Below are 25,440 nucleotides of genomic sequence, written 5' to 3' on the forward strand. Positions count from 1 at the left end.
AAAAATTATAGATAATTTTATTCGAGGCAACACAAAAGGGCAGGACTGCGGCAGGCATAATAAAACATCCCTTAAATAAAGGGATCTGGGATCCCCTGGGCGCGGGCTCACACAGGCCGACCACCACTAGTTAAAGACCACCTTAACCACCGCTAGTCTGTCTGCCATTAGTGAAAGGCTAGTTCAAGAAACACTGTCTGATGGTATCGCCAGAACACCCCACTTGTGCTTTTTCGGGTGCGTGCTTGCACGCTCGCTCGCTCGGTCTGTCTCCGTGAATTAAGTGTTCCATTCGTCCACCTTTAAAATTTTGAGGATTAGCTCACTTCGCACCCCCTCCCCCATCGCCAAAGGTGACGTGGTGCCAGAGAATGTTTGGGGACCATCCCTTGAATACAGAGAAATGGGCTGCATTTTTGAATCACCCGGGGAGGCTGTAAAAATCCCCAGGCCCAGAATACACCGCAGACCAACTGCATCAAATCTCCAGGGGGAGAGCCAGTCCTCACTGGTTTCGAGCGCCAAGCTCAAGAAGGACTGTAATAGCTATTTGAGAAATTAATTTCTTGGCATAGCAATGTCCACCAGGAGGCACTTGGAAGATATGCCAATATCCTGACACTGACAAGAGATAACATTGTCCCGTTATGTATTTATGCGATGGGAAAAACAGAAATTGACCATGGATGTCCTTGGCTGACTCACTTATTGCAGACTTGTGAATTGCCAACTCAGACAGTAAACATTCACTCCATTTCAGCCAGTTGCAGGAGAAGTTGAAGGTAAAAAATTACTTACCCATTGGTGATGCTTCTGGATCCAAAGAATAGGGATTTGGGGTGAGGAGGACTCCAATATATGAAATTAATCACTGAGATTGGCACCCAGTTGAATTCTAAAAGCGTAAGGCAAACTGCACCTTTAGCAGGAAAGCCATTATTTGGCTTTTATTTGGCCTTTTAAAATGCGGTAGATCTGAAAAAGGAGCAACATGACTCTACCTGTAGTCCCAGAGTCCTTTTCAGTATGAGGGGGCAGGATTCTATGGAAGGCAAGGAGTCACTCTGAATGTAGTCACCATTACGTCCCCTGGAGACGCGTTATTAGAATGTTGAGCATCATCTTTTTCTGACATCGTATTAAGAATATTTTCAAACATTCAGAAAAGTTGAAATAATTGGGCAGTAAACCCCCATGCCCCTGGCCTGCTGCAGGGGTTAGCAGACTTTTCCAGTAAAAGGGCAGGGAATCCATATTTTAGGCTTTGTGAACCGAGAGGGAAAATCTAGCAACGGTTGTCAGTAAAAGGTTAGTAGTCTGGTTTACACATTCCATTTAAAAATGTTAAAGTACTCTGAGTTCGTGGGTCATACAAAAATGGGCAGTGCGCTGGATGTAGCCAACGGGCCGCAGTTTGCAGACCCCGACCTATGGTTCAGTTGCCATTTTGTTCTATTTGCTTTGTCACACAGCCAGCTTTCTGTCTCTTTATCTTGGATGTCCCTCAATAATAAAAGATTAAGAGTTAAAATCAATAGCTACATGTCTCTCTTCAACACAACGGAGGACAACGTGAACAGGGTTAAAATGGCATAAAGAAAATGAGACCCTGATAATCGCTCCTTCAGTTCTCATTATGGTCTCTTATTACTTTAGAAAGTCTCCAGATTTGTTATGCATTGAATGGTTTCAAGTTATCATTAATAAAAAAAAAATTATATAACAGATTCTGTTAATATGAAATCCTAGCCAAATCCAAAACGAAAGTAACCTGTCCTTGGTATGATTGCGTGAATCTAGTGGGGGGCAGGGGGGACTTGTCACTTTCCTCGCTGTGGCATTGAAGCGGCTCATTCCACCTCGTTCTCTGTGCTCTGTTTCAGATAAAGACCATTTTGAGCGGCTTCATCATCAGGGGCTACTTGGGGAAGTGGACCCTGCTGATCAAGACTGTCACCCTGGTGCTGGTGGTGTCTTCGGGCCTGAGCCTCGGGAAAGAAGGGCCGCTGGTGCACGTGGCCTGTTGCTGTGGCAACTTCTTCAGCAGCCTTTTCTCCAAGTACAGCAAGAACGAGGGCAAGAGGCGCGAGGTGAGCAGGCTTCCCCCGACCCCCATCCACGGTGACAGCCTCTTCTGGAGGTCCTGGCCCCGTGTCCCCTGCGCACGCATGTCTGCACGACAGGTCTCGGGACCTATGTGGCACTCTCTGCCTTACAGGTGCTCTCGGCTGCCGCCGCTGCTGGAGTTTCCGTTGCCTTTGGGGCTCCAATAGGAGGTGTGCTTTTCAGCCTTGAGGAGGTGAGACGGGGCGGGATTTGTGGCCTGAGAGGTCAGGGTCGCGGAGGGCCGGCACGGCAGTAGGCTCTCAGGGCTGTGTTCCAAGGGGTATTGACCGCAGCTCATTAAGAAGCCCCAGTTCTTGCCGTTAAATACCTGTTTTCAAGTATTTCAGAAATTGCCGGTGTAATTTTTTTTTTTTTGTTTGAAGTTGGCAGTCTTTCTCATAGCCAACCTAGTGGGGCATTTCTGGTTGTGGCAAGCCGAATGGATCTATTCCAGGGGTCAGCCAGTGTTCTGTGCAAAGGGCCAGAGAGTGACTATTCTAGGCTTTGGGGGGTCTTACAGTCCCGGTTGGAACCTGTCAGCTTTGTCATTGTAGCGGGGAAGTGGCCGCAGACAGCACTCACGTGAATGGGCATGGCCGCCTTCCAGTAAAACTTGCCTTATGGATGCCGGAGTGTGGATTTTATATGATTTTCACGTGTCACAAAATATTGTTTTTCCTTTTGAATATTTCAGATATCACAAGATGGTTCTCCCCCCTCCCCACCCCCCAACCCCCGCAAGCATTTAAAAATGTAAAAACCATTCTTAACTCCTGTGTCCTGCAAGTACATTTGCTGGGCCAGGGTTTTCCAACCGTCGACCTGTTCTGTTGTCTGTAGAGTCAAATCCGGGGCTTTATGTGCCTTCAGGAGGGTCTTGGTGACATAAACAGAAGTATAATGAAATATTTCCATTCCTCGTAAAAAATAGCTCAAACACATCGTGACCAGCATCGATTCCACTTTAGACACACGGTCCTTTAAATACCTCCGTTGGTGCATCTTGGTCCTAATTGAACCTACTTTGAGGAAGCGAGTACTGCCCATCTTTGGTCTGGGTGTGACCGTGACACTAAGCGCCAGCGGGTGGCTGCGGGTCGGAGGCTGGGGCTTTGCGCAGCCCTTTCTTCAGCCGGTCTCTAACTTTCTGCTTGTCCGTCCCAGGTCAGTTACTACTTTCCCCTGAAGACCTTGTGGAGGTCCTTTTTCGCGGCCCTGGTGGCGGCCTTCACGCTGCGATCCATCAATCCCTTTGGGAACAGCCGCCTTGTTCTCTTTTACGTGGAGTATCACACGCCCTGGTACATGGCCGAGCTCTTCCCCTTCATCCTGCTCGGGGTCTTTGGGGGCTTGTGGGGAACGCTCTTCATCCGCGGCAACATCGCCTGGTGCAGGAGGCGCAAGACCACCAAGCTGGGCAAGTACCCGGTGCTGGAGGTCATCGTGGTGACTGCCGTCACCGCCATCATCGCCTACCCGAACCCGTACACGCGCCGGAGCACGAGCGAGCTCATTTCCGAGCTGTTCAATGACTGCGGGGCCCTCGAGTCCTCCCAGCTGTGTGACTACATCAACGACCCGAACATGACGCGGCCCGTGGACGACATCCCGGACCGGCCGGCTGGGGTGGGGGTTTACACAGCCATGTGGCAGCTGGCCCTGGCACTGGTCTTCAAAATCGTCATTACCATCTTTACCTTCGGCATGAAGGTGAGTGAACGGGGGAAGGAAGATGTGGGGGCACCTCCTGTCCTTCTGGGGATAGCGCCCTGCTCGCCAAAATGAACTCAGGATGGGGGCGCCTTGGGGGGGGGCTCAGTCGGTTAAGGGTCCAACTCTGGATTGTGGCTCAGGTCACGATCTCACCGTTCCTGAGTTCGAGCTCCACACTGACGGGGCAGAGCCTGCTTGGGATCCTCCCTCTCCCTCCCTCTCTCTCTCTCTCTCTCTCTCTCTCTCTCTCTCTCTGCCCCTCCCCCACTTGTGTGTGCCCTCTCGTACTCTCTTTCTCAAAGTACATAAATAAACTTCAGAAAAAAACCAAAAAAATAAAATCGTGATGGGAAGGGAAAGGGGAACCGACCTTTATCAACCGTTCTCTTGTGCCGGGCACTTGACATTCTTTTAATCCATAAGAAGCAATGCTTTTGATAAACCAGCCTGTGAAATAGAGATTTTAATCCCTTTGCAAGTGAAGGAGCTAAGGCTCAGAGTATGTTGTTCATACGGAGATGTGGACAGCTCGAGGAATTTTCACAAAACGCACGTTTGTGTCATGAGCACCCGGGACCAGAAGCCAAACGTTTCGAACCCTGCAGAGCCCCTGTAGTGTTCATTACTGTTGCTTTCTGTGTGGGACTTTTAGGATTTGTTTCTTTTTATAAAGTCTAAGAAACTGGGTACTTTAGTGTGTAATGGTCAAATGCGAACCTGAATTTTTGCCTTAAGAACAAGGATGGGTGGACTTTATTAAACGGCCAACTCTCTCTGACGCATCGTCTCCTAGCAAATGGATTATTTGCGTGTCTGAGAAAGACGTTTGCGGCCTCTTCCAGTGCCTGCTGGGAGAAGTCTCCTTGGCATTTACGGGGAGTTAAATGCCTAGGGATCGGGGGCATCTCAGAAAGGAAGTTTCTTCAGGAACATCCCAAACTCTAGAAATCGTACTCGAGGATCCAGACTTACCTGGTGTGTGGGAGGGAGCATCAAGGCGACTCCCGGTCGGGATTGCCAAGCAACGCGACGTCTCCGCGAACACGGAGAGTCAGGCGTGTTCTGTTGCGCGCGTCTGATCACGCGATAAAACGCATTTCCACACGGCAAAACGTGAAGCACGCTACCACCGACATCTCCCAGTTTACGTAGTCTGTTTCTTTGCTGCCTTTCACCTGGCTCGGCCCGTGAAAAGCTTCGCAAGGCGCAGGGCAGCTGCTCCGAGCTGCTTTGTGTGACCTGTGAATGGCCGCGCGCCCTTCTTTTCCATTCTCACGCTGGGGCTTGACATTTCATTTCAAAAGCTAATCTGAAATGGCGCGCAAGGAGAGAGAGAAAGTGGGGAGTATCTCAAGTGGCCGATGCTCACTTTGAATGTCACTTGCAGCGGGGCTTGTCATTCTTTAATGCGCAGCAGGGGAACCAGGCCCGCCTCCCAGGGAGAGGAGACGCAAGTGTAAAAGTGCGTCCTGTCCAAGTCGCAGTAGCTGGGCCTGACTCAGCGGGTGAAATCACTTGTCCCGCCTTTTGCCAGCTGACCCCTGTTGGGAAGCGTTGCACCTCCTCTGAAGACTGAGGCAAAATGCAAGCTTGTCGAGGGGGGGAGCGCTCACTGGGAGTGGGGTGTGGACACACGGACTCCTCCACTCATGCTTCTTTTCCCTGTGTTCCCCCCTCCCCCGGAGATCCCGTCGGGTCTCTTCATCCCCAGCATGGCTGTGGGCGCCATGGCGGGCAGGATGGTGGGAATCGGCGTGGAGCAGCTGGCTTACCATCACCACGACTGGATCGTCTTCAGGAACTGGTGCAGGCCCGGAGCGGACTGCGTCACCCCCGGACTTTACGCAATGGTGGGAGCCGCCGCCTGCCTAGGTACAGCCCCCGGGGGGATGGTGCGGGCTGCACGGAGCGCACGGGCTACTGTGGCTCTGGGCACCGGCGAGAAGGAAGACAGGGACTCGAGTGCTGGCATTCTCAGGATAGGCAAGCTCGCGTTGCCGTCACAAGGAAAGCCCTAAATCTCCTTGGCTTAGCGCACCAAGGCGTGTATCTCACTCGTGATGTGCAGTCGACTCTTGTATACTGTGCACGAGTATCCTTTCCTTTCCATGGTCTATTTAGTGCCATGTTTTGGCGTTTTTATGCTTTCGGTTAATGATTCTGCTGTTTTAAATGGCCTCCAGCCACAGTGCTGTCTGGTGACCCGAAGCACAGGAAGGCTGGGACGTGGCTTGCAGAGAAAATAGGGGTGTGGAGAACTCCCTTCGGGCACGAGTCATGGTGCTCGTGGCTGTGAGTTCAGTGTTAACGAGTCATCTACACGTCCTAGATAAGGTGTCTTTAAACAGAAATGCACATAAAATAAGGTTCGGTGTTGATTGGTTCACAAAAATGTGACCAGAAACTCGCAGAAACCTAACCTTACGTTTCCCATAGGGCAGTGATTGAGTGTTTGCTCATACAGTGTTCGTGGCAACTTTATACATCATAGCCACCACGAACAGTGAGAATCAACTCTGTGTGTGTGTGTGTGTGTGTGTGATGTGACTTATTAGAGGGCTTTTCTCCACTCCGTCATGCAGGGCCCAGGGTGATGGAGTCTCCATCTGGCAGCTGTACCATCTAGAAGAGTGGTTTTCACCGGGGGGCACCTGTGCCTCTCAGGAGCACTGGACAACGGAGGAGTCCTTTCTGGTTGTCACACCTACGGGGGCGGTGCTACTAGCATCTAGTGGGCGGTGGCCAGGGATGCTGCTAAACATTCCAGAGTACACAGTGCAGCCCCCACATCAAAGAAAGATCCAGCCCCAAGTGTTCCTAGTGCTGAGCTCGAGAAAGCCCAGTGTAAGCTCATTGGGTGATTAGTAGGAGTTGGTATGGAGTCTCCTTTTAAATACCGAGGGACACAGAGTTGGGTCCCTCTCTTGTCTGCAGCTCCTACGAATCTCTACAATTTTCTAGCTCGTGGGGTTCTGGAAGAGAGCCACATTTGCTGTGTCAGAAACCTGCATAGCCCACATAGGATCCCCTTCCCAAAGAGCCAGGCACGTGGTCTTGGGTAGACAGACAACCCTGTTGTCCCTCACCGAAGAAAAGCCCTCCCCTCCGTCCCCCCCCCCCCCCCGTCAGAAGTGACTTACGGCTCCCTGAGGGAAGGCCGCATTTGACAGCCTGGCCTCCGTTGCAGAGGCCCGCCATGGGCAACCTGGACGACCGTCTCTTCAGAATAGGTGTCAGGAGCATTTATAGCCAGCTTGTCCATTTCCATAGTTCATGCCCTTGTGAGGGCCCGGAGATGGGCTTTCAGAACTGTACTCCTCTCTTCGGTTGCAGGCGGGGTTACCAGGATGACGGTGTCGTTGGTGGTCATCATGTTTGAATTAACGGGTGGCCTAGAGTACATTGTGCCCTTGATGGCGGCAGCCGTGACCAGCAAGTGGGTGGCCGATGCCTTTGGGAAAGAAGGCATCTACGAGGCTCATATCCACTTAAACGGGTACCCGTTTCTGGACGTGAAGGATGAGTTCACCCATCGCACGCTGGCCACTGACGTCATGCGGCCGCGGCGCGGAGAGCCACCTCTGTCCGTGCTCACCCAGGACAGCATGACCGTGGAGGACGTGGAGACGCTCATCAAGGAGACCGACTACAACGGCTTCCCGGTGGTGGTCTCCAGGGACTCCGAGCGCCTCATCGGATTTGCCCAGAGGAGGGAGCTGATTCTTGCAATAAGTGAGTAAAGAGAGGGGATGTACTGAGAGGGGGAACGGTAGCCTCTGTAGCCCCTGAATTCTCAAAGGAGGTAGAGTGCAGAGGCCAGAGGGCTCGAAGCCAGGGGCTCTGCGCATTTCGCATTCACATCCCCTGGGCATCTGGTGGAAATGCAGATTCCGATTCAGTAGATTTCAGGTGGGGCCCCAAGACTCTGCGTATATATTTTTTTAATTTGAGAGAGAGAGAGAGAGAGAGTGTGCGATCCGGGGAGAGGGGCAGAGGGAGAGAGAGAGAGAGAGAGGATCCCAGGCAGGCCCCACGCTCAGCACAGAGCCTGACGTGGGCGTGACCTGAGCCGAAATCGAGGGGTGGACGCCCGAGCGACTGAGCCACCCAGGGCCCCCCCCCCCCCCCCACCGCATTTCTCCCAAGCTCCTGGTTAATGGTGATGCTGCTGGTCCTCAGGTCCTACTGGCAGGGACGACGCCTAGGGAGAGACGTGCTTGGCTGGAAAATGCTAGGTGGCCGGCTGCTGCCTCTTTTAGGGAGTTGTCAGGTAGAGCCGGCGAGGATTGAGGTGTGAGAGCCCGGCCCGGCCCCGGGCAAGCTGGTCTGGGACACGGGCTTTCAGGCGGGCTTACCGACTTCTGTGCTGAGTTCTTTGTCTCAGACGCCTCCCCCCGCCCCACCGCCGGGCACCACACAAGCCCTTCACTTTGCTTGGTGGCATTATGTCCCGTCCCATTAGTTCGAGACCCTCGTGGGTCAGTTCCCTGTGGTGCTCTTCCTCCCTGTGCGCTAAGTGAACTCTGCTGGGCTGAGGGGCAGGCTGTCGTGTTGGGAGAGGAGTGAGTGGATGACGCCCGGGGTCGGGGGGCGGGGGGGGCGGTGCCAGAGACCCATAGGTCCAAGAAGCAAGCCTGCGGGCACATCAGCCTAGGGGTGCCTGCACGGAAAGGGGGGCAGGAGGTAGAAGGATTCCCAAGAGAAAGGTCTGGGTGTGAGGCACGTGGAGACCTAAGAAGGAGGACAGTGAGCTCGGAGGCCCCCTCGGGGTGGGGTCCCACCCGTGGCATGTGGCCAGTACAAGTGCCGTCTGGCTCAGCACGCCTGCTCCCATGATCTGCTCCTGGTTCCGGCAGCCCACGGTGGGCCCGAGGCACGGCCCCTGTGGACACTTGATGACTTTACCACGTACCCTGTCTTCCAGCGTACCTAAGTTCGCCAGGGGGACTGGCGCGGTCGGGTTGCAGAACGCCTACTGGGAACACACCTCCACCAGATGACCATTTGCTTTTCCCTGCCCTTGGTTAACTATCTCTGTGGCTCCTTTTGAGTTTCCAAAATCTCTTTGTGATGTTAAGTAGCTTTCAAAATATCTTTAGGAGCGCCTGGGTGGCCCTGTGGGTTAAGTCAGACTTCAGCTCAGGTTGTGATCTCAGGGTTCGGGGTCGTGAGTTCAAGTTCCGCATCGGAGTCTGCACTGAGGGCACAGAGCCTGCTTCGGATTCTCTCTCTGCCTCTCCTTCACGTGCACGCGTGTCTTCTCTCTCTCTCAAAAATAAATAAACATTAAAAAATAGCTTTAAGGTATCTTCGCCAAAGGCTTTATAAAAATAAGTTTAGATAAGCCGTGTCCTTTAATTTGTGCTTACGTGCTCGGTGATGCTTCTCTTTATTATAGGTCCTGTCGCTTAACGGGTAGGTGCCTTTGGGCGTAAATATTGCCTTATAGATAACGGGATCTGTTTTAAGCTGTATAAGTAGGGTAGGGTTTGTTTTAAAATAATGTAATCAGCAGCCTTTAAAAATCCATTCAGTCCCTAAAATCTTTTAAGCAAAGGTTGAAATTTAAAAACTAAAGTAATAAATGTCACCGGCTCCATTACCTATTGTGTAGCTCCAGGCACACCTGCTAAGAGACAGCTTACTAATTTCGCTGAAAGCCATTACCGTAATCAAGTGGGAAGCAGTAATTGTCATCAACCGGTTAGAGAAGAAATTTAAGCTTGCCGATGGAGCGCTCTCTTAGAAGCTATGTTTGGAATGTCTGAAGAGGCAACACGCCGGGTAAATAATACCTGTATGCTTTCAATCAGACCGATAATAGTATAGAAGCTGCTGTTTACATGGTTTGTGGAAAGGCGAGGAGTGTTTCGCTCTGAGCAATCAGAAAAACTGTTTTCCTGATCTGTGGAAACAGAGGAGTCCCTGTACTCGGGTGGAGAAATATGTGACCGGTATTTGCAGAATTATGTGACCTTTCATGAAGATAGAAGTATGACTTTAGCATTTCGCTAGTGACTGTCTCATGCCAGTTTCATTTGCAGGGGAATTAGCAGAGATTCTAGACAGGTAGATCCCAGACAGCCTGTGTAAGAACGCTAACTGAGGCAAATGAGGATTTTTCTTACGTATCCTGTTAAAATCATAGCAGCTGCTCACACGAAGCTGAAAACGTTTTGTTATTTTCAAACATCTCTGGAATGCCGAACCATAGCCGTCGTCCTTGTTAAAAGAGCGATTCGTTAGCCCCACGAAGGACACATGGCCCACTTCCCCCATCACATACTGACACATGGGGCCGTGTGTGACCCTCGTTCAAAGTCCCAGTAAATGGGACTTTGCCTTTCAGTGCCATTTGCAAATGTGAGGCTCTTTCTGTGCTCAGCAGGGCTCAGACTCTTCTAGTCTTGAATTCTGCAATTAGGTGAGGACGGGTTCAGAGAGGACTCAGCGGGAAGCCACAAAGATGATTAAAGGGATGGAAAGTTGGAGTCACAGGCAAGAGTTAAGGGAATGCTCCTTTTTTTCATCTGGTGGATGATTTAATGATGATTCTCTAGCATGTGGAAGATGCTTACTTACAGAAAGGGATCTACGGCCAGAACTGAACAAAGTGTCAGATCTGTTGGAAGGGCTATTTAGGGATAAAGCGGTTTCTTCCTGGGAGGGCCGTTGATGATTGGAATAGGCCACGGAGAGCGGTGGTATCATCTGCTTTCTGCTGGGCTTAACACACATGTACAGAGGGACTTCTCCATGCCGCGGCAAACTGGAACTTATAACATCCTCTGCTTTTTCTTCGAGATGGTTTTTTTGCAATCCCATCTTTGTCCTGGCCACCACTCCGGTTGCTTTCAGTTTTCCATTTTAACCTTTCGAGTTAATTACATCTGTCATATGGGAGCATTTTTGATGGACGGGATGGTCGAGTATTATCTCTCTAAAAACATGTTACTCTAAAGTAGAGCTTCTCAACCTTAACACCACTGACATCTGGAGCCGGATCATTCTTTTGTGTGAGGGCTCGTCCTGGGCACCGAGAGACGTTTAGCAGCACCCTTGGTCTCCCATCACTGGGTGCTAGTAGCAACACCATCCCCCAGTTATGAGGACCAAAAATGTCTCCAGATATTTCCAAACGTCCCCTAAGGGTGGGGGCAGCATTGCTCCCCGTTGAGAACTGTTGCTGTGGAGCCATGATAATAGCCTACCGAACATACGCTTGTTTCCAGTCTTAAAATTTCTTGGTCTGTCATAGTTTGTGAAATTTACTTTACCAGCACCCTATTTTTTATTTTTTATTGTTTTTAAATGTACATCCAAGTTAGTTAGCGTACAGTGCAGTAATGAGTTCAGGAGCAGAATCCAGGGGTTCATCACCAACGTATAACACCCAGTGCTGATCCCAACAAGCTTTCTCCTCAGTGCCCCTCATCCATTTAGTCCATCCTCCCACCCACGACCCCTCCAGCAACCCTCAGTGTGTGTTCTCTATATTGAAATGTCTCTCATGGGGGCGCCGGGGTGGCTCAGTCAGTGAAGCGTCCGACTTAGGCTCCGGTCAGGATCTCACAGTTTGTGGGTTCGAGCCCCACATCGCGCTCTGTGCCGACAGCTCAGAGCCTGGAGCCCGCTTCGGATTCTGTGTCTGCCTCTCTCTCTGCCCCTCCCCCACTTGTGCTCTGTGTGTCTCTCTCTCTCTTTCAAAAATAAACATTAAAAAAGTAAAAAATAAAAGTCTCTTATGTCTTGTCCCCCTCCCTGTTTTTATATTATTTTTGCTTCCCTTCCCTTATGTTCATCTGTTTGGTATCTTAAATTCCGCATGATACTTTACCAGCACTCTTATCTGTACTTGGCATTGTCATGGTATTGTCTGCTAGAAAATGGAATGTCAAGTCGAATAGCCTTAGCAAGTACTCACAAAACGTACCTCATTTTTCAGGAGCGGTGGCCACTGACACTAGTTCTGGTAGAATATATAACAAATCTTCTTTATTAAGAACAGTTTTTAAGTGATCTTTAAAACAACTAAAAATGGAGTTTATTACATTTTTATGTTTTTATTAAAATTTTTTTAATGTTTATTTATTTTTGAGAGAGAGACAGAGCACGAGCAGGGGAGGGGCAGAGAGAGAGGGAGACACAGAATCCGAAGCAGGCTCCAGGCTCCCAGCTGCCAGCACAGAGCCCGACGCCGGGCTCGAACTCCCGAACCGTGAGATCATGACCCGAGCCTAAGTCAGATGCTCAACCGACTGAGCCGCCCAGATGCCTCTGTTACATTTTTATTTTTAAAAGTAATACATACTCATAGAATATTGGGGAAATCAGAAGTAAAAGGGGGAAAAAAAGATACCCACTTTCTCAAGACCATGGAAAGCCATGGTTAATAATGTTTAGTGCATTTCCTTCTTGTCTTTTAGGTCTTTTACATATGTAAACCTGGGACTTTTTTTGTTTGGTTTGGTTTTGCTTTTTTTTTTTCGACACGAGTCTTCATGGCTCCCTGGGGTCTGGGAGTCTACACTCTTGGTAGCATGGGATCATCCCTTGGGCAGGAAGTTGGTTTAAGCTTTCCCATGGGGACTATTTCTTGTGCACGCGCCATGTACTGGAACAGCTCTGGGAGCCGGCAGGACGGGGATGGCAGTAGCCGGGCTGTGCCCCCTGTGAGCGCACAACGTGAAGTTTGTTGTAGGCATCTTGGTGACCGGTGAAGATTTCTTATCTGAGCCGGAAGTAGATGCCCCCCCCCAGCGATGCAAAAAGCTTTCTTGCTGGTTCTTCTGTTACTGGCTGGAGCACCCCCGCCCCCAAAGTCTGAGCATTGAGATAAGTCCCGATAACAGAATTCCAGAGTGGCCTGACAGACCCTTCCGGAGAGAGCGGCAGTCGCCACTCTTGGAGTGACAGGGAGCATAGCTCACGTCTCCGGCTCAGACGCCGGCTGACGCCTTTGATTCTCGTTCGTGGGCTTTCCTTCGCAGCACCTCCTACGTGGGATGGGCTGGGTTCTACATGGCGGGCGGACCCGCGTCCGCCAGACACTTAGGAGACCTACTCACTCATTCATTCACTTAGTGATGCGTGCGTTTGGCGGATATCTGTTTTGTGCCTGCTGGATACCAGGCATTGTCCAGGCACTGGGAATGTACTGGTGAGCCAGAAATCACTGAACTAGCTGCTATTAGAATCAGGACTTCTAACCCGATCGGGAGATTCAGAGGAAATCTATAGGGTGGGTATTCATTTCAACAAGTAGACTGGACAGCTCACGGAGTCGTATTGGGTTTTACGAGGGGTTCAGCGAATCACGTGTTCAGTTCTCGACTGAGGTTTGTGGCTTGATCCAGTCCTGAGAAGGATCCATCCTCGACCCAGTCAGCCTGACTGTTGGAGTCGATGGCATTCTTGTCACGTGGGCCTTTCAGAGACTTGGTCGGTCTGTGAAAGTGAGCCCGAGTCTGTGCTGACCGTTGTGTCCTCACCTTAGTGCCTCCAGCCGGAACCATCTTGATGGAGGAGAGAAAGGTGCGGCGTGCGTGATGTGACATCATGTGCCGGCATTTGCCCAGGGGGCCCTCTGTTCCTCTTTTAAACAGAGACCCCTTTTCAAACTCAGCCTGACCCCGAATGCTGCCAGTTTTCCATTAGAGTACTATTGCAATAAATGGCCTGAGAGCAGGCAGTTAGAATTTTATTTTTCAAAGAACAATATAGGTGAATAGTAGTCTTTGAGAAGGCAAGAAATGTATTATCGAAACCAGGATCCATTTTAAGGCAGGCCTCACACTACATTTTTCCTAACCTTTTCCCATGAACCAAAAGAAAGATTAAAATTCCAACAGAAGGAAAATCGCCTTGGAGAAATATCTTGAGACCGATGGATTTATTTCATGTGTGACTTAAAATAGCCTGGGCTTCTAGTACTGCAGAAAGCTGTGTTTCTAATGAGTTCCTGTTACCCTGCTTTTCTTCAGCTGGCTTTTGCGTGGCCTTGCCTACAGATAGAAAGAGGCTAATTGTTACCATCACAGTTTTACCATCTTTCTTTGAGGAATCCCCAACACGGTCCATTTTTAAGAGAGGAGATCCGAGAGGTGGGGGGAAGGTGGCTTTTCTGGGGTTATTTCTTTGGTCCCAAGGGTCATATTTGGGATTGAGCTGCATTTCTGGGCTGGGAGCCTAGGATGGTCCTACGGTTTTTGTTCCTCTCGGGATTCATAATGCCACTTGGGCCAGTTAAAAGTTAGTTTGTAAGAAAAAAAACCCAACTTATTAGGGTTGTTGGGCAGCTCAGCAAGGCCTCTTGTCACGTCCGACCTGGGCCCATGATGAGGTGAGGGACTGAGGAAAGCAAGGGTGGAGGGCCCTGGAGGCCGCGAGGAGGCAGCACATTCTCCCCAAGAAGCCACCCTGCTCAAGCCTGCGTGTCGAGACTTTGGCAGTGAACGATCAGGTCACAGCGTGGGGACCCTCGTAGGGCACTCGCTTCAGAGAGATGCCGATTTTACAGATGTTTGGCTGCAGCCCCTCATTAGGAATGTGGCGTTCGCCCTCTGAACCCCTTCCCTGTGGGGGTCTAGGATGTGGATGGAGGGCAGACGTGTGTCGGTGCGGGTGCGGGGCCGACGGAGTTGCTAAGCACGGGCCGTCGTGTGGCTTATCGTTCCCGCTCGCCCATTGCAGAGAACGCCAGACAGAGGCAGGAGGGCATCGTGAGCAACTCCATCATGTACTTCACGGAGGAGCCGCCCGAGCTGCCGGCCAACAGCCCGCACCCCCTGAAGCTGCGGCGCGTCCTAAACCTCAGCCCGTTCACGGTCACGGACCATACCCCCATGGAGACGGTGGTGGACATCTTCCGGAAACTGGGGCTCCGGCAGTGCCTGGTGACGCGCAGCGGGTGAGTGGCCGGACAGGCGCGGACGGGCTGCGTGCTGGGGCCGCACTCTGAGAACAAGAGGAATGAGACACGGCCACGGCCGTGCAGGGCCTCGAGGTTGCCCGGGGCGGACGGGTACTTGGGACAGGGCATCGGGAAGCTGCGGCGAGCTAGCGTGCCGAGCAGGACCTGACCGTGACCGGGAGCTTTGGGAGCTTGGCGTGGGGCCCGGGAAGGTGCGAGAGGCTTGGGGGCAGGGGCGGGGGGGCCGTCTGGCCTGAGGCTGAAGGTCGGTCAGAAGGGGGAGGAGCGCATTCCTTGCAGCCCAGGCCCCCCGTGCAGGGAGCTACGAAGCACGGGCTGATGAGAAAAACAGGGTTGTGTGTGCAACACGCCACGGTGGCGCGTGCGCACGCACACACGGTGGGAACCTGCTAAAAAAAAAAGTAGCACGGCTTTTGCACGTTAGATGGTCAGGAAAACACAAATACTACAACAACGGTAGCACTTTACCTTGAAGACGACTTGAAGTCGTTTTGTAGAGGTAGGTGTCGTGAGGGCTGCAGCTGGCGAGCTCTGTACAGTCGGACCTCGCATGACGCCGGGCTGGGGGCGCCACATTCCCTCGCGGTCAGAGATCACGTAGAACTTTTGAATCCCCAGAACCGTAGCTGCCGAGAGCCTGCCGTTGACCCGAAGCACACCGAAAACGTAAACAGTCGATTAACACGTTATTTTGTCTGTTCTACGTATTATATACCATGTTCTTACGGTAAGTAAGCCAGAGAAAGCGTCAGTAAGAAAATCCTAGGGAAGAGACCCTACGTTTATAGTACCGTACTGTACTTCTTGAAACAAATCCGCATATAAGTGGACCTCAGCCCAAACCCGTGTCGTTCAAGGGTGGGCTGTATTCCTGTGCCCCTGGCTTCAGCTGGGTGCCGTTTTCTGCACGCACCTGGAACGTGTCCGGATGAAATCACCCACATGCAAATGTGGAGTTCACATCGTGCTCAAATTGCTCAAATTACTCCCTAATATAGCAATCTGTTCAAAACAACCTCGCGTTTTCACAACAACGGTTACTGTAGAGCTGAGAGCTTTGGCGGCCCTGTGGCATCGTCTCTGCCGTGGCGGAGGTGTACCTCTTGCTTTGTGTAACCGCAGACCGGGAAGCTGGCATTTCGAAGATCAAAGGTTCATGATGGCGGGAGAGGTGCGGCGCCTCAAGGGCCATTCTTTGGGCTCCGCGGTGCTCCCTGAATCCCACGGCTTCAGCAGCTTCGGTGGGGGACGAGATTGGCTGAGTGAGGGTGGCCTGGAGCATAGGGTCGGCTGCCCGGCTTATTCCTCTGTAGACTGAGAAGAGCCGGGGCATGGGTCCTGGAGACTCCGGCCCCTAAGTGCACTCGGGGCCTTAACTCCCTAACGTAGTTTACGTTGCAGAGCCCATGCTCCAGTTTGACCCGACGGTTCTAGACCAGGGCGATTTTGCTCCCCCCTAAGATTTTGGGTGTCACAACTGGACAGGGGATGCTCCTGGCATTTAGTGGGTAGAGGCATGGGACGGCCCCCATTGCAACAAAGAGTCACTGGCCCAAAATGTCACCAGCCGTGGAATTGAGTGACCGGGGACTAGATGCCTGGGAATAGCCACGTGAGTGCTCCTGGTTCCCTCGTTTCCTTCCTGCTGTCCCGGCCACAGCAGCGTCGGGCTGTACGAGGGGCCGTATGTGCGCACTGACCCCGAGAATTCCCAGCCCACGCGATGAGCATCCTCAGCTCTGGCTGCAGCCAGGGTGGGTGTCTTGCACACAGGAGGGACGATCAGTAAGGAATAAATACATGTTTGGGGCTAGAGATCACTTCCACTGGTGTATTTGAAAGGAACTCGGTGGATCGCAGGATTCCCCTGGGGATTCAAGCTCCAGGTTAAACCGGGAGTGTTGGGTCCCCTGCAGTGACTGATCCCCTAGGTCTGGGAGGGGCCTGCGAATATATATTTCTAGCAAGCTCCCCGGTGCTGCTGCCGGTCAGGACTCCACTTTGCAAAACCCTGAAGCCCATCTACATACTTGAGTTTCTAGTGCTCGGCATAAATACCACTGTGATCGCCTGCCGCGTCTCAAGTGCATAGCAGTTTCTCTTTTCCTTTAAAATAATAATCCGATGTCAGTTATCGTGGAATTTCCAGTTCTGGCAGGAAATTCTGCCCTTAACGCCCGCTCACACCTCACGCAGCCCCATGAGGTTTTCCTGTGAAGATCTGGGTGCCGAAATTGGCTCCGAATGTTCTGCGAGAAAACAAAATCGCACTCTCTCTCGCTCTACATATTTTAAACAAACACAGATGCTGATACGTTACTGCTGGCAAGGGATCCTTGTTTGCGGGCCTTTCATCTCCTCGGGCTTTCAGCCAGGACAGGCATGTCTTGAGCCAGCTTGTGTTTTTGATGTATTCCGTCACCATGTGCCTTCCCTGCTCGCGGGGAGAGCCCCCAGCTCGCCCTGTCGACCTGCATCGTCTGCAGGATTTCTCGGGGCCTGGGGGTCCAAGGTAGTCTTGAAACCAGACCAGGAACCACCGAAGTCTTTGTCCCCACAAGGCCCGAGTCTGGGAACTTCCGGTGGCGGAGACTGCATTTGGGTGGGGTCTTCCCCCCCAGAGGATATCGAAAGGGAAGGCGGGCAGGGGACGTTGTGTCCGCCTTCCCTGAGTCTGCTAGGCGGGCCCCCGGGAGTTGGACGGATGGCCTTCTCAGAAGAGCCTGGTTACCCTCATCTCATACGTTCACGGTCACAGATTGGCCACTCCCCAAAGGGGCTGGAAGTTTGAACACTCGATTTTAGCCAAATAGGACATTTCACGCCACTAATGATTGCCGCCGGGTTTGATGTTGCCTCCTTCTTGTAGATGTTGAGCTTTCTTCTTTCGCAGCGATTACCGTTGCAGGCCAAGGCACAATTTATGCCTGAGGCCGAGGCAGCTCCTGAAGTCACATGTCCCCGGGAGTGTTGTGAGCAGCTTGACTTGGAGGTGCTGTAGTTACAGAGCTTTAAGGGGAGGCTGCCTGGACCGCTCCCCGGTGAAGGTGGGGCAACAGAACCAGGCCTCGGGGATAAGGGAGGGGCGCGCGGAATAGAATCCCTATCGCTCTGCAAACAGGAGCAGGTCAAACTTTTTCAAAGCAACACTGCCTTAATCACCATCTTACTGAGCATCTGTTTGAGACCCGGAGAAAGCTCAAGAGGTATCTAAAAACTAATAAAGCCAGGGAGTTTGTCATCTACTAGGGAATGTGGACACACTCCAGTTCAGTTGGTACTACCCAGGTGTTCTAGAGAGGAATGTCCTGAGCCAGGCTTTCAAGTAGAAAACGTCCGAGGACAGGGGCGTCCGGGGGGCTCAGTCGGTTGAGCGTCTGACTTCGGCTCAGGTCATGATCTCGCGGTTTGTGGCGTCGAGCCCCGCGTCGGGCTCTGGGCTGACAGCTTGGAGCCTGGAGCCGGCTTCGGATTCTGTGTCTCCCTCTCTCTCTGCTCCTCCCCGACTTGTGCTCTCTCTCTGTCTCTCAAAAATGAATAAATGTTAAGAAAAAAAAAGAAAGAAAACGTCCGAGGACAAAAGAGCGGTGTCGGTTGAGAGACGGTCTGCTTGGCGATCGCCAGCAGCAGAGCCCTCCCTGCCTCACGCAGACGGACGAGCGCCCTGTCGGCGCCCTGTCTCTGCGGACCCGACTGCTCACACCCCTCCCGTTTGTCTTCCCACCACACCTCTGCTAGTGGCGATTGTAGGCATAAGCTGCTCGCCTGTTTCCTGTCCCTTTTTGATTTTAAATGCAATGGAAGAACGGCTGGGGACTGAATTGTATCCCCCCAGATTCCTATGTTGAAGCCCTAACCTGCAGCATGACCGTGTTTGGAGATGGAGTCCTTAAGCGGTAAGGGTGAGTGAGGGCGCGAGGCCGGGGCCCTAATCTGATAAGACTGGCGTCCTTAGAAGAAGAGGAAGAGGCAGCAGGGCTGTGAGGACAGGGCAGGAAGGTGGCTGTCTGCAAGCCAAGGAGAGAGGCCTCCGGAGACCCCAAACCTACCACCACCTTGACCCGGGCCTTCTAGTCTTGGGAACCGTGAGAACAGTCATTTCTGTTGAGCCACCTCATCTGTGGGGCGCTGTTACGGCGGCCCAAGCTAAGTCCGGCTTTAGTAGAACAGCATCTTGCTTTACTGCGTTCTGAGAAATTTTAGAAATGTATTTCAGGTCATCTCTGAACTCAGTTGAAGCCAAGTGACTCTAAACAGCTGGGACAGAAAACAGTTCCCGGCTTTATCCTTCTTCACCAGCACCCCTCTCCCTTCAGGCAACCACGTTTCTCCCACAAGGGTGTTTTCTTTAATTAATGGACTATTTTTTTGGTTACATTTATTTATTTTTGAGAGACAGAGTGAGACAGAACATGAGCGGGGGAGGGACAGAGAGAGAGGGAGACACGGAATGTGAAGCAGGCTCCAGGCTCCGAGCTGTCAGCACAGAGCCCGACGCAGTGCTTGAACTCACGAACGGTGACATCATGACCTGAGCTGAAATCAAGAGTAGTATGCTTAACTGACTTAGATGCCCCCAGAAAATTATTTTTGTTTTTTTATTAAAAAAAATTTTTAATGTTTAGTTTGGAGACAGAGAGAGACAGACTGTGAGCTGGGGAGGGGCACAGAGAGAAAGAGAGGGGGACACAGAATCTGAAGCAGGCTCCAGGCTCTGAGCTGTCAGCACAGAGCCCGGCGCAGGGCTCGAACCCGCAAACCACGAAATCATGACCTGAACCGAAGTTGGACGCTCAACTGACTGAGCCACCCAGGTGCCCCTAATTAACAGACTATTTTTTATTAGAGCAGTTTTGGGTTTACAGAAAAACTGAGCATAAAGTACACAGTTCTCATATATCCTCTCATCCCTTCAATTTCCCTTGTTAATGTCTTGCACTTGTTACGTTTGTTGCCTCCCGTGACCTGATATTGACGCCTTAACTAAGGTCTGTAGTTTAGGGCTCACCCTTGCTGTTGTACATTCTGTGCGTTCTGATCAATGGAGAATGACATGTATCTTTATAGTGTAGTTTCACTGCCCTGAAAGTCCTCTGTGCTCCTCTTAATCCCTCCTTCCTTCCCTCTAAGCCCTGGCAACTGCTGATCTCTTTACTGTCTCCATAGTTTTGACTTTTCCAGAATGTCATCGAGTTGGAATCGCACAGTATGTAGCCTTTTCAGACTGGCTTCTTTCATTTAGTGATGTGCATTTAAAGTTCTTCTATGGCTTTTCATGGCTTGACAGATCATTTTTTTTCAGCGCTGAATAATACCCCACTGTCTGGATGGACCACGGTTTATGTATCCATCACCTTGAGGAGGCCATCTTGGGTGCTTCCGAGATTTGGCAGTTGCGAATCAAGCATACATCTTCTTCTTATTTTTTTTTAAGCATTTCTTAAAGTTTATTTATCTATTTTTGAGAGAGAGCGAGCGAGCACAAGCCGGGGAGGGGCAGAGAGAAAGAGGGAGGCCCATAATCCGCAGCAGGCTCCAGACTCTGAGCTGTCAGCACAGATCCTGACGTGGGGCTGGAACTCACAAACGGTGAGATCATGACCTAGGCTGAAGTTGGGTGCTTAACCGACTGAGCCACCCAGGTGCCCCACAAGCATACATCTTCTAAGAGTTAAGGAAATTCTTTTATATAACCACTAAACCATAATTATGCAAGATGAACAATAACTCAGTGTATCATTCAATATCCAATTCATATCAGATTTCAATCCAGAATTCCTTCAAGCTTCACACATTGCATTTGGTTGTTTTTCCTCTTTAGTCTTTAGTCTAGAACAGTCTCTTGTCTCTTTTTGTGTGTTATGTATAACATAGATTTTTTTTTTGAAGAATCCAAATCAGTAGTCTCACATTCTGAATCTGTTTGATTGCTTCCTCGTGGTTTGATTTGGTATAAGTAGTTTCTGGCGATATGCCACCGTAGATGACGTCATAATGTCAGCTTTTCCAACCTTGTTGATGATAAGCTCTATCTCATGAGGTGGTGGCGGCTGGAGCCCTCCATTATAAAGAGACATTTTTCTCTGTGTACGTCATCTGTGGATAGATACTTTCAGGAATTTTTTGTTTTCCAGTGACCATTTGCTGAGTGGTTTTGGAGTCCATTGATAATGGGCGTCGATCGGGACATCTCTCCTCTCTACCTACGTGCCGTTGGCCAGAGCTCACTCAGTTGTCCCCACCCAAATGAAGGGAAGCTGGGAAGTGTCTCTGTGTGTCCAAGTGGCAAAGTCACTGGGGTTTAGGACATGCGTGGGTCAATATTGTAAAGCTGACCTCTTTTCTGTATTTTGTTTCTTCTCCAGGAGACTTCTTGGCATCATCACGAAAAAGGATGTTTTGAGACATATGGCCCAGATGGCAAACCAGGACCCTGAATCCATCATGTTTAATTAGAAACAAGGTGGCATTTATTTTGAGAGAAACACAACTGTGTCATTTTAAAAGAAATAAACAAATGATATGTTATTATCCTAATGAACGATTATACGCTAGGGGCAGTGGAAACAAAAGCTTTGTTTGAACGAAAGGAGGATAAAACCTGGTGTGTGTGTGTGTGTGTGTGTGTGTTTTTAAAGACATCCATGAGTAGGCATTTTATAGCTTCAACCCCATATGAGTTTCCAGCTGTGTTTCTTAATGAGTTTATTAACTGCCGTGGGAGCATGTGGGTGGGTGTAAACGATGTGGTTTGTACAAGGACACAGAACACAAATGCTGAGTCAAGAAACGCTTGCCCCTTCTGTTTAAGGCTGTTTGGGAAGCTTTGAGTCTAAGAGGCCAAGGGGTATTGGCCTGTCAGCATCTTTATTTATTGGTTCCCGAAGTGTTGCTGCTATTTTACTGAATTGGATCAAAGATGTTTGCACTTACTTTGTCGGAAAAGAAAAAGAAATTAAATTTGAACCGAGTGAAAGCTGCACGAATGCCAGTGGGCTCACTCGTGACCATCCCGTTGTCTTGCTCCTGCTCTCATCCGTCTCTGCACCAACATCCGGGGGTTTCTGCTCCGCTGACTATGAGAAACCCTTTCTCGGTGCAACACCAGCATCTCGGGACCACACCGTGAACTCACTGTTCGAGCGTTTAGTGCTACACGTGTTTCCTCCCACACGAAGGGACCCGCCGCGATTTTGAGGGTATACGCACCTGCTCATGGTTTCGCGTCCCTGTTGTATGTACCTCACTTGTTGATCGCCGTGGCCTGTGCATTCTTAAATATTGATCAGTCCGGCACTTTCCACGGGCCATATCCTGTATGCTGCCAGCTTGCCGTAAGCGTGCTTCAATTTCCAGATAGCGTACGTGAGAGTCAAAGCCGGCCACCCAGTGTTACTACTTATTTTTCCTCTCAGCTCTTATTAAATACGGCCGCAGGGAGGGTGAGGCATACGAAGTCTCAGTGGGAACTCCTCCAAATGGCTTGCGAGAGAAATGCTAAATTGATTCTAAATCTGTTCCATTATCTTCTCTGTAGGATGCATAACGTCCGGCTCTAATGTCTGAGCGTGCGCTTTCATGCTCGCAGTCAAAGCACAGAAGGGCAGAGTTAAATTGGAGACCGCCACTTGGAGCACTGGGCACCTTCGTGTTGAACTTAACGGTGCATTTGTCCCTTCAGTCGGGACTCGGCTCTTTTCCGTGAGAAGGAACCGAGCTGCGGTTCCGGTCCGCTGTGGCACTGGCGTGAGTACGTCTGCCCCCGGGAGCCTGTCACGTGTGTCCCCGCTCCCCCCATCTCACCGAGTGGCCCGCGCCCTTTGCGATCTTGCTCTCGGATATTGACGTGCCAGGTGTGTGTCTGGCGGCCAGAGAGAAATCCCACGAACAGTGATAAGCTGAACGAGAAACCGGGGGTCAGGCACTCTCGCGTGTCTCCACATTACCACCCAGCAGCCGTATGCTTTGCTGTTCTTGTCTGCCGTCCTTCGTCCTCTGGCTTGTAGCCTCAGAGTCACAGGCCGGGTTCTCTGTTACCCGGCTGCCAGCCAGGCCGTCGGCTTCCTAGGCACGAAGCGGGAGGAGGAGACACGTGGCAAGGTGCGATGCCTGTGCCCAGGAAGCAGAACTTGCCCACAGGTGCCCAGCTGATGTCCATGGGCTGGACTTTGGTCCCGTGACTCCCCCTGGGTGCACGCGAGTGTGGGAAGAAGTTTTAGTGAGGCCTGGTACTCTCTGAATGAACTTCGGCTTCTTCTAACAAGGAAGAGGGACTGGTCCTTGGGAGGGAAGACTGTCCCCTGGATTGGATGCCATCATCACGTCTCTGTTGGTGTCCTCCCTGTCCTCCTTACTCTCTTTCTTGCCACACCCTCCAGACATTCTCCTACTCACCGAGTGGTTCCCCACCCCTGCTCTCAGATCTGACCTAGAACTCCCAATCGGAAGCCATCATTTCTCAGCCCTCGTAAAAATGCTCATCTTGTATAAAAACCTAGCGACTAGCGGCTTTCTGTGAAACTTCTGGTCGATACAAGAAAATGTACTGCTGTGTCCTCTGGGTTCAAAAAAGTGAAGTCAGATCGTGCTGACAAACACTGGAAAATTTGTTTCTGTGATCGGTTGGCCCCCTCCAGAATGATATCAAATAGCCACTTCAGTGTGGCAACACTGGTCAGTACTAGAGAATTTGATCTTGGTGTCCCGTTCATGGCACGTTAAGTGTCGAGTCACAGATCCCAATATTAGTGTTGTTACTGGGGTTTCCATGGAGCGTGTGCAAGTGAAGCTGGGTTCTCCTGGACTTGAAATCCTACGAGGTCTTAAAGATTGCTTCATGTAGTTCCCGCTAACTCCCGTGTGGCCTCCCGAAAGAGTGTTAGTCACAGCCTGGATTTGTATAATCCAGAAAGCCCCTTCAGCTAAAACAGGGAGCTTCAAAAGGGAACACGAAACCGTGAACGGATAGCCAAAGGGTAGTGAAACCACAGAACTTCTTCCTCCTCCAGAGGAGGCCATAGAGGAATGAAGAGATAGTTTACTCCAGGCCAAGGTCACCAAGCCGGGGTGTGTGGGGGGGGGGGGTTGTGCTCTGTCCTCCTCCCAGGCCTTAGTGTAGAAGAGGTCTGCAAATTCACGGCAGACCATTGGGAGTGTTACTTTGACGCAAATAGCCTTGTTTTCCTTCATGAGTTGAACCTCTAATTTGTCGTGGGGTTCAGGCTCTTGGCAACAGAAGGCCATGGTCAGACAGGCAGGTGAAGGTCAAGGGTGGGAGAATTTGCAGCGGGGCTGCCAGAGCTGGTTGCCTTCCTCGCGTGGAGCCCAAAGTCCCCTGTGCGGTCCACTCGCCTGCTGGCCCCAGGCTCTCACACAAACTCCAGGGGGAGCAGGCTTCCGAGCTGTTTGTCAGTCTTTCTTGTAAAAGTACGCGGGTCGGGATTCTGAAGGGATTTGCTGTAGCCAAATGTAGAACCTTCTCTATCTGGCGATCTGATGAGCGGGAAGAGTACAACTGGGATGTGGAAGTAAAATAAACATTTCTCAGAACGGTGTGTTTGTTTCTTTTTCCAGAACCAAACCCTTTAGACTTCTGTAGAACTTTCTGGATCCTTTCTGAAGCAGTGTTTTATGTAAAGAAACATAAATGCGGGACAGAAACGGAGTTCTCTAACAGAGCACGTCAACCTATTTCTTGCTCCCCCTCTCTACTAGTAAGGAAACGTGTTGTAGAAGGACAGACATCATAAAGAATATCCTGAGAGGGACACATGGATTTCTGGCGTGTTTCGGTGCACCCCCCGGGAATGCGGGTGCGTGGGTGGCGTTTATGGAAAGGTAAATGTGTTAGAAGCAATCAATACTCGGTGTTCGCTGTTCCTCAGAACCAGGCCAGCTCAACTTTCTCTGTTTGGTACTCCCCAAAGACCTTACAAAGGAGAAGACCTCTCAGTAAGATCTCGTTTTGGCCCCAGTAAGCCACAGAAACTGGGGAATTCGTTTCCCTGAGGGGAGAACTGGTTACTTCGGATTATCGACAAGTGCAGATCTGCTCAGGACTCCTTATCAGATGCCGAGCTGGAAAAGATGAGAAACACAAGCCTCTGAAATGATTTACACGATGGGGGAGCATGTATATGTGACTTGGGGACATTAACCAGACTCCGTTTTTGCTGACGCAGTAATAACTATTTATTTGCCATCCTAGGTGTGCCGGGAATGAGCCTACGTGCGACTTTTATGAGATCGTTCGCATTTGGTGTTGGAACGACCACAGAGCAATGTGGTGGTTTTTTTTTTTTTTTTAATTGTAACCCTCTGTGTAAACGTTGGCACCTTACTAAAAATTAAGTGTTTGAACTTTCCTTTTAAAAATAAAACGAGCACAGTCTTCAAGCAGCAAGTTGTAGATGGGAGAGATACTGATTTTGCCGCGTGTTTGTGCCCAGATGGAACAGTTTGGTCAGCTCTAAAATCCCTTGCTCTTAGCCTGGTGGGTGACAGCTAGGTAACAGTTCAGACTTGGTGCTGTGTATTTCCAAGGATGGGGTAGGACCACTGTCCCCAGGCCATCTGTGTTTCTGCCCTGTGCACAGACGCTAGGGAGGACAGGTTGGGCAGCGGTCTAGTAATTCTTTTCAAGCTTTTTATCTATCACTTTGGGAATCACAAGGGTTTAAGTTATGTCC

General features: G+C 50.8%; 1 protein-coding gene across 4 annotated transcripts in view; it reads left to right on the forward strand.

Moving 5' to 3' along the window:
* The window catches only part of CLCN4 (chloride voltage-gated channel 4), a 63,484-nt gene extending 38,334 nt beyond the window's left edge, over positions 1-25,150 (forward strand). For 2 of the 4 annotated variants that reach the window (XM_027054715.2, XM_053202055.1), the window contains 7 exons: positions 1,884-2,090; positions 2,219-2,299; positions 3,271-3,816; positions 5,505-5,691; positions 7,153-7,551; positions 14,512-14,728; positions 21,118-25,150. In XM_027054715.2, the coding sequence (XP_026910516.1) occupies positions 1,884-2,090; positions 2,219-2,299; positions 3,271-3,816; positions 5,505-5,691; positions 7,153-7,551; positions 14,512-14,728; positions 21,118-21,208 (1,728 nt within the window). In that variant the 3' untranslated portion in view covers positions 21,209-25,150. The remainder of the gene's footprint in view (positions 1-1,883; positions 2,091-2,218; positions 2,300-3,270; positions 3,817-5,504; positions 5,692-7,152; positions 7,552-14,511; positions 14,729-21,117) is intronic. The other 2 variants (XR_008290000.1, XM_053202056.1) reach the window with 2 other exon arrangements.
* Positions 25,151-25,440: the final 290 nt, after the last annotated feature.

The sequence above is a fragment of the Acinonyx jubatus genome, chromosome X (assembly GCF_027475565.1).
Source record: "Acinonyx jubatus isolate Ajub_Pintada_27869175 chromosome X, VMU_Ajub_asm_v1.0, whole genome shotgun sequence".
In the NCBI taxonomy this organism is placed as follows: Eukaryota; Metazoa; Chordata; class Mammalia; order Carnivora; family Felidae; genus Acinonyx; species Acinonyx jubatus.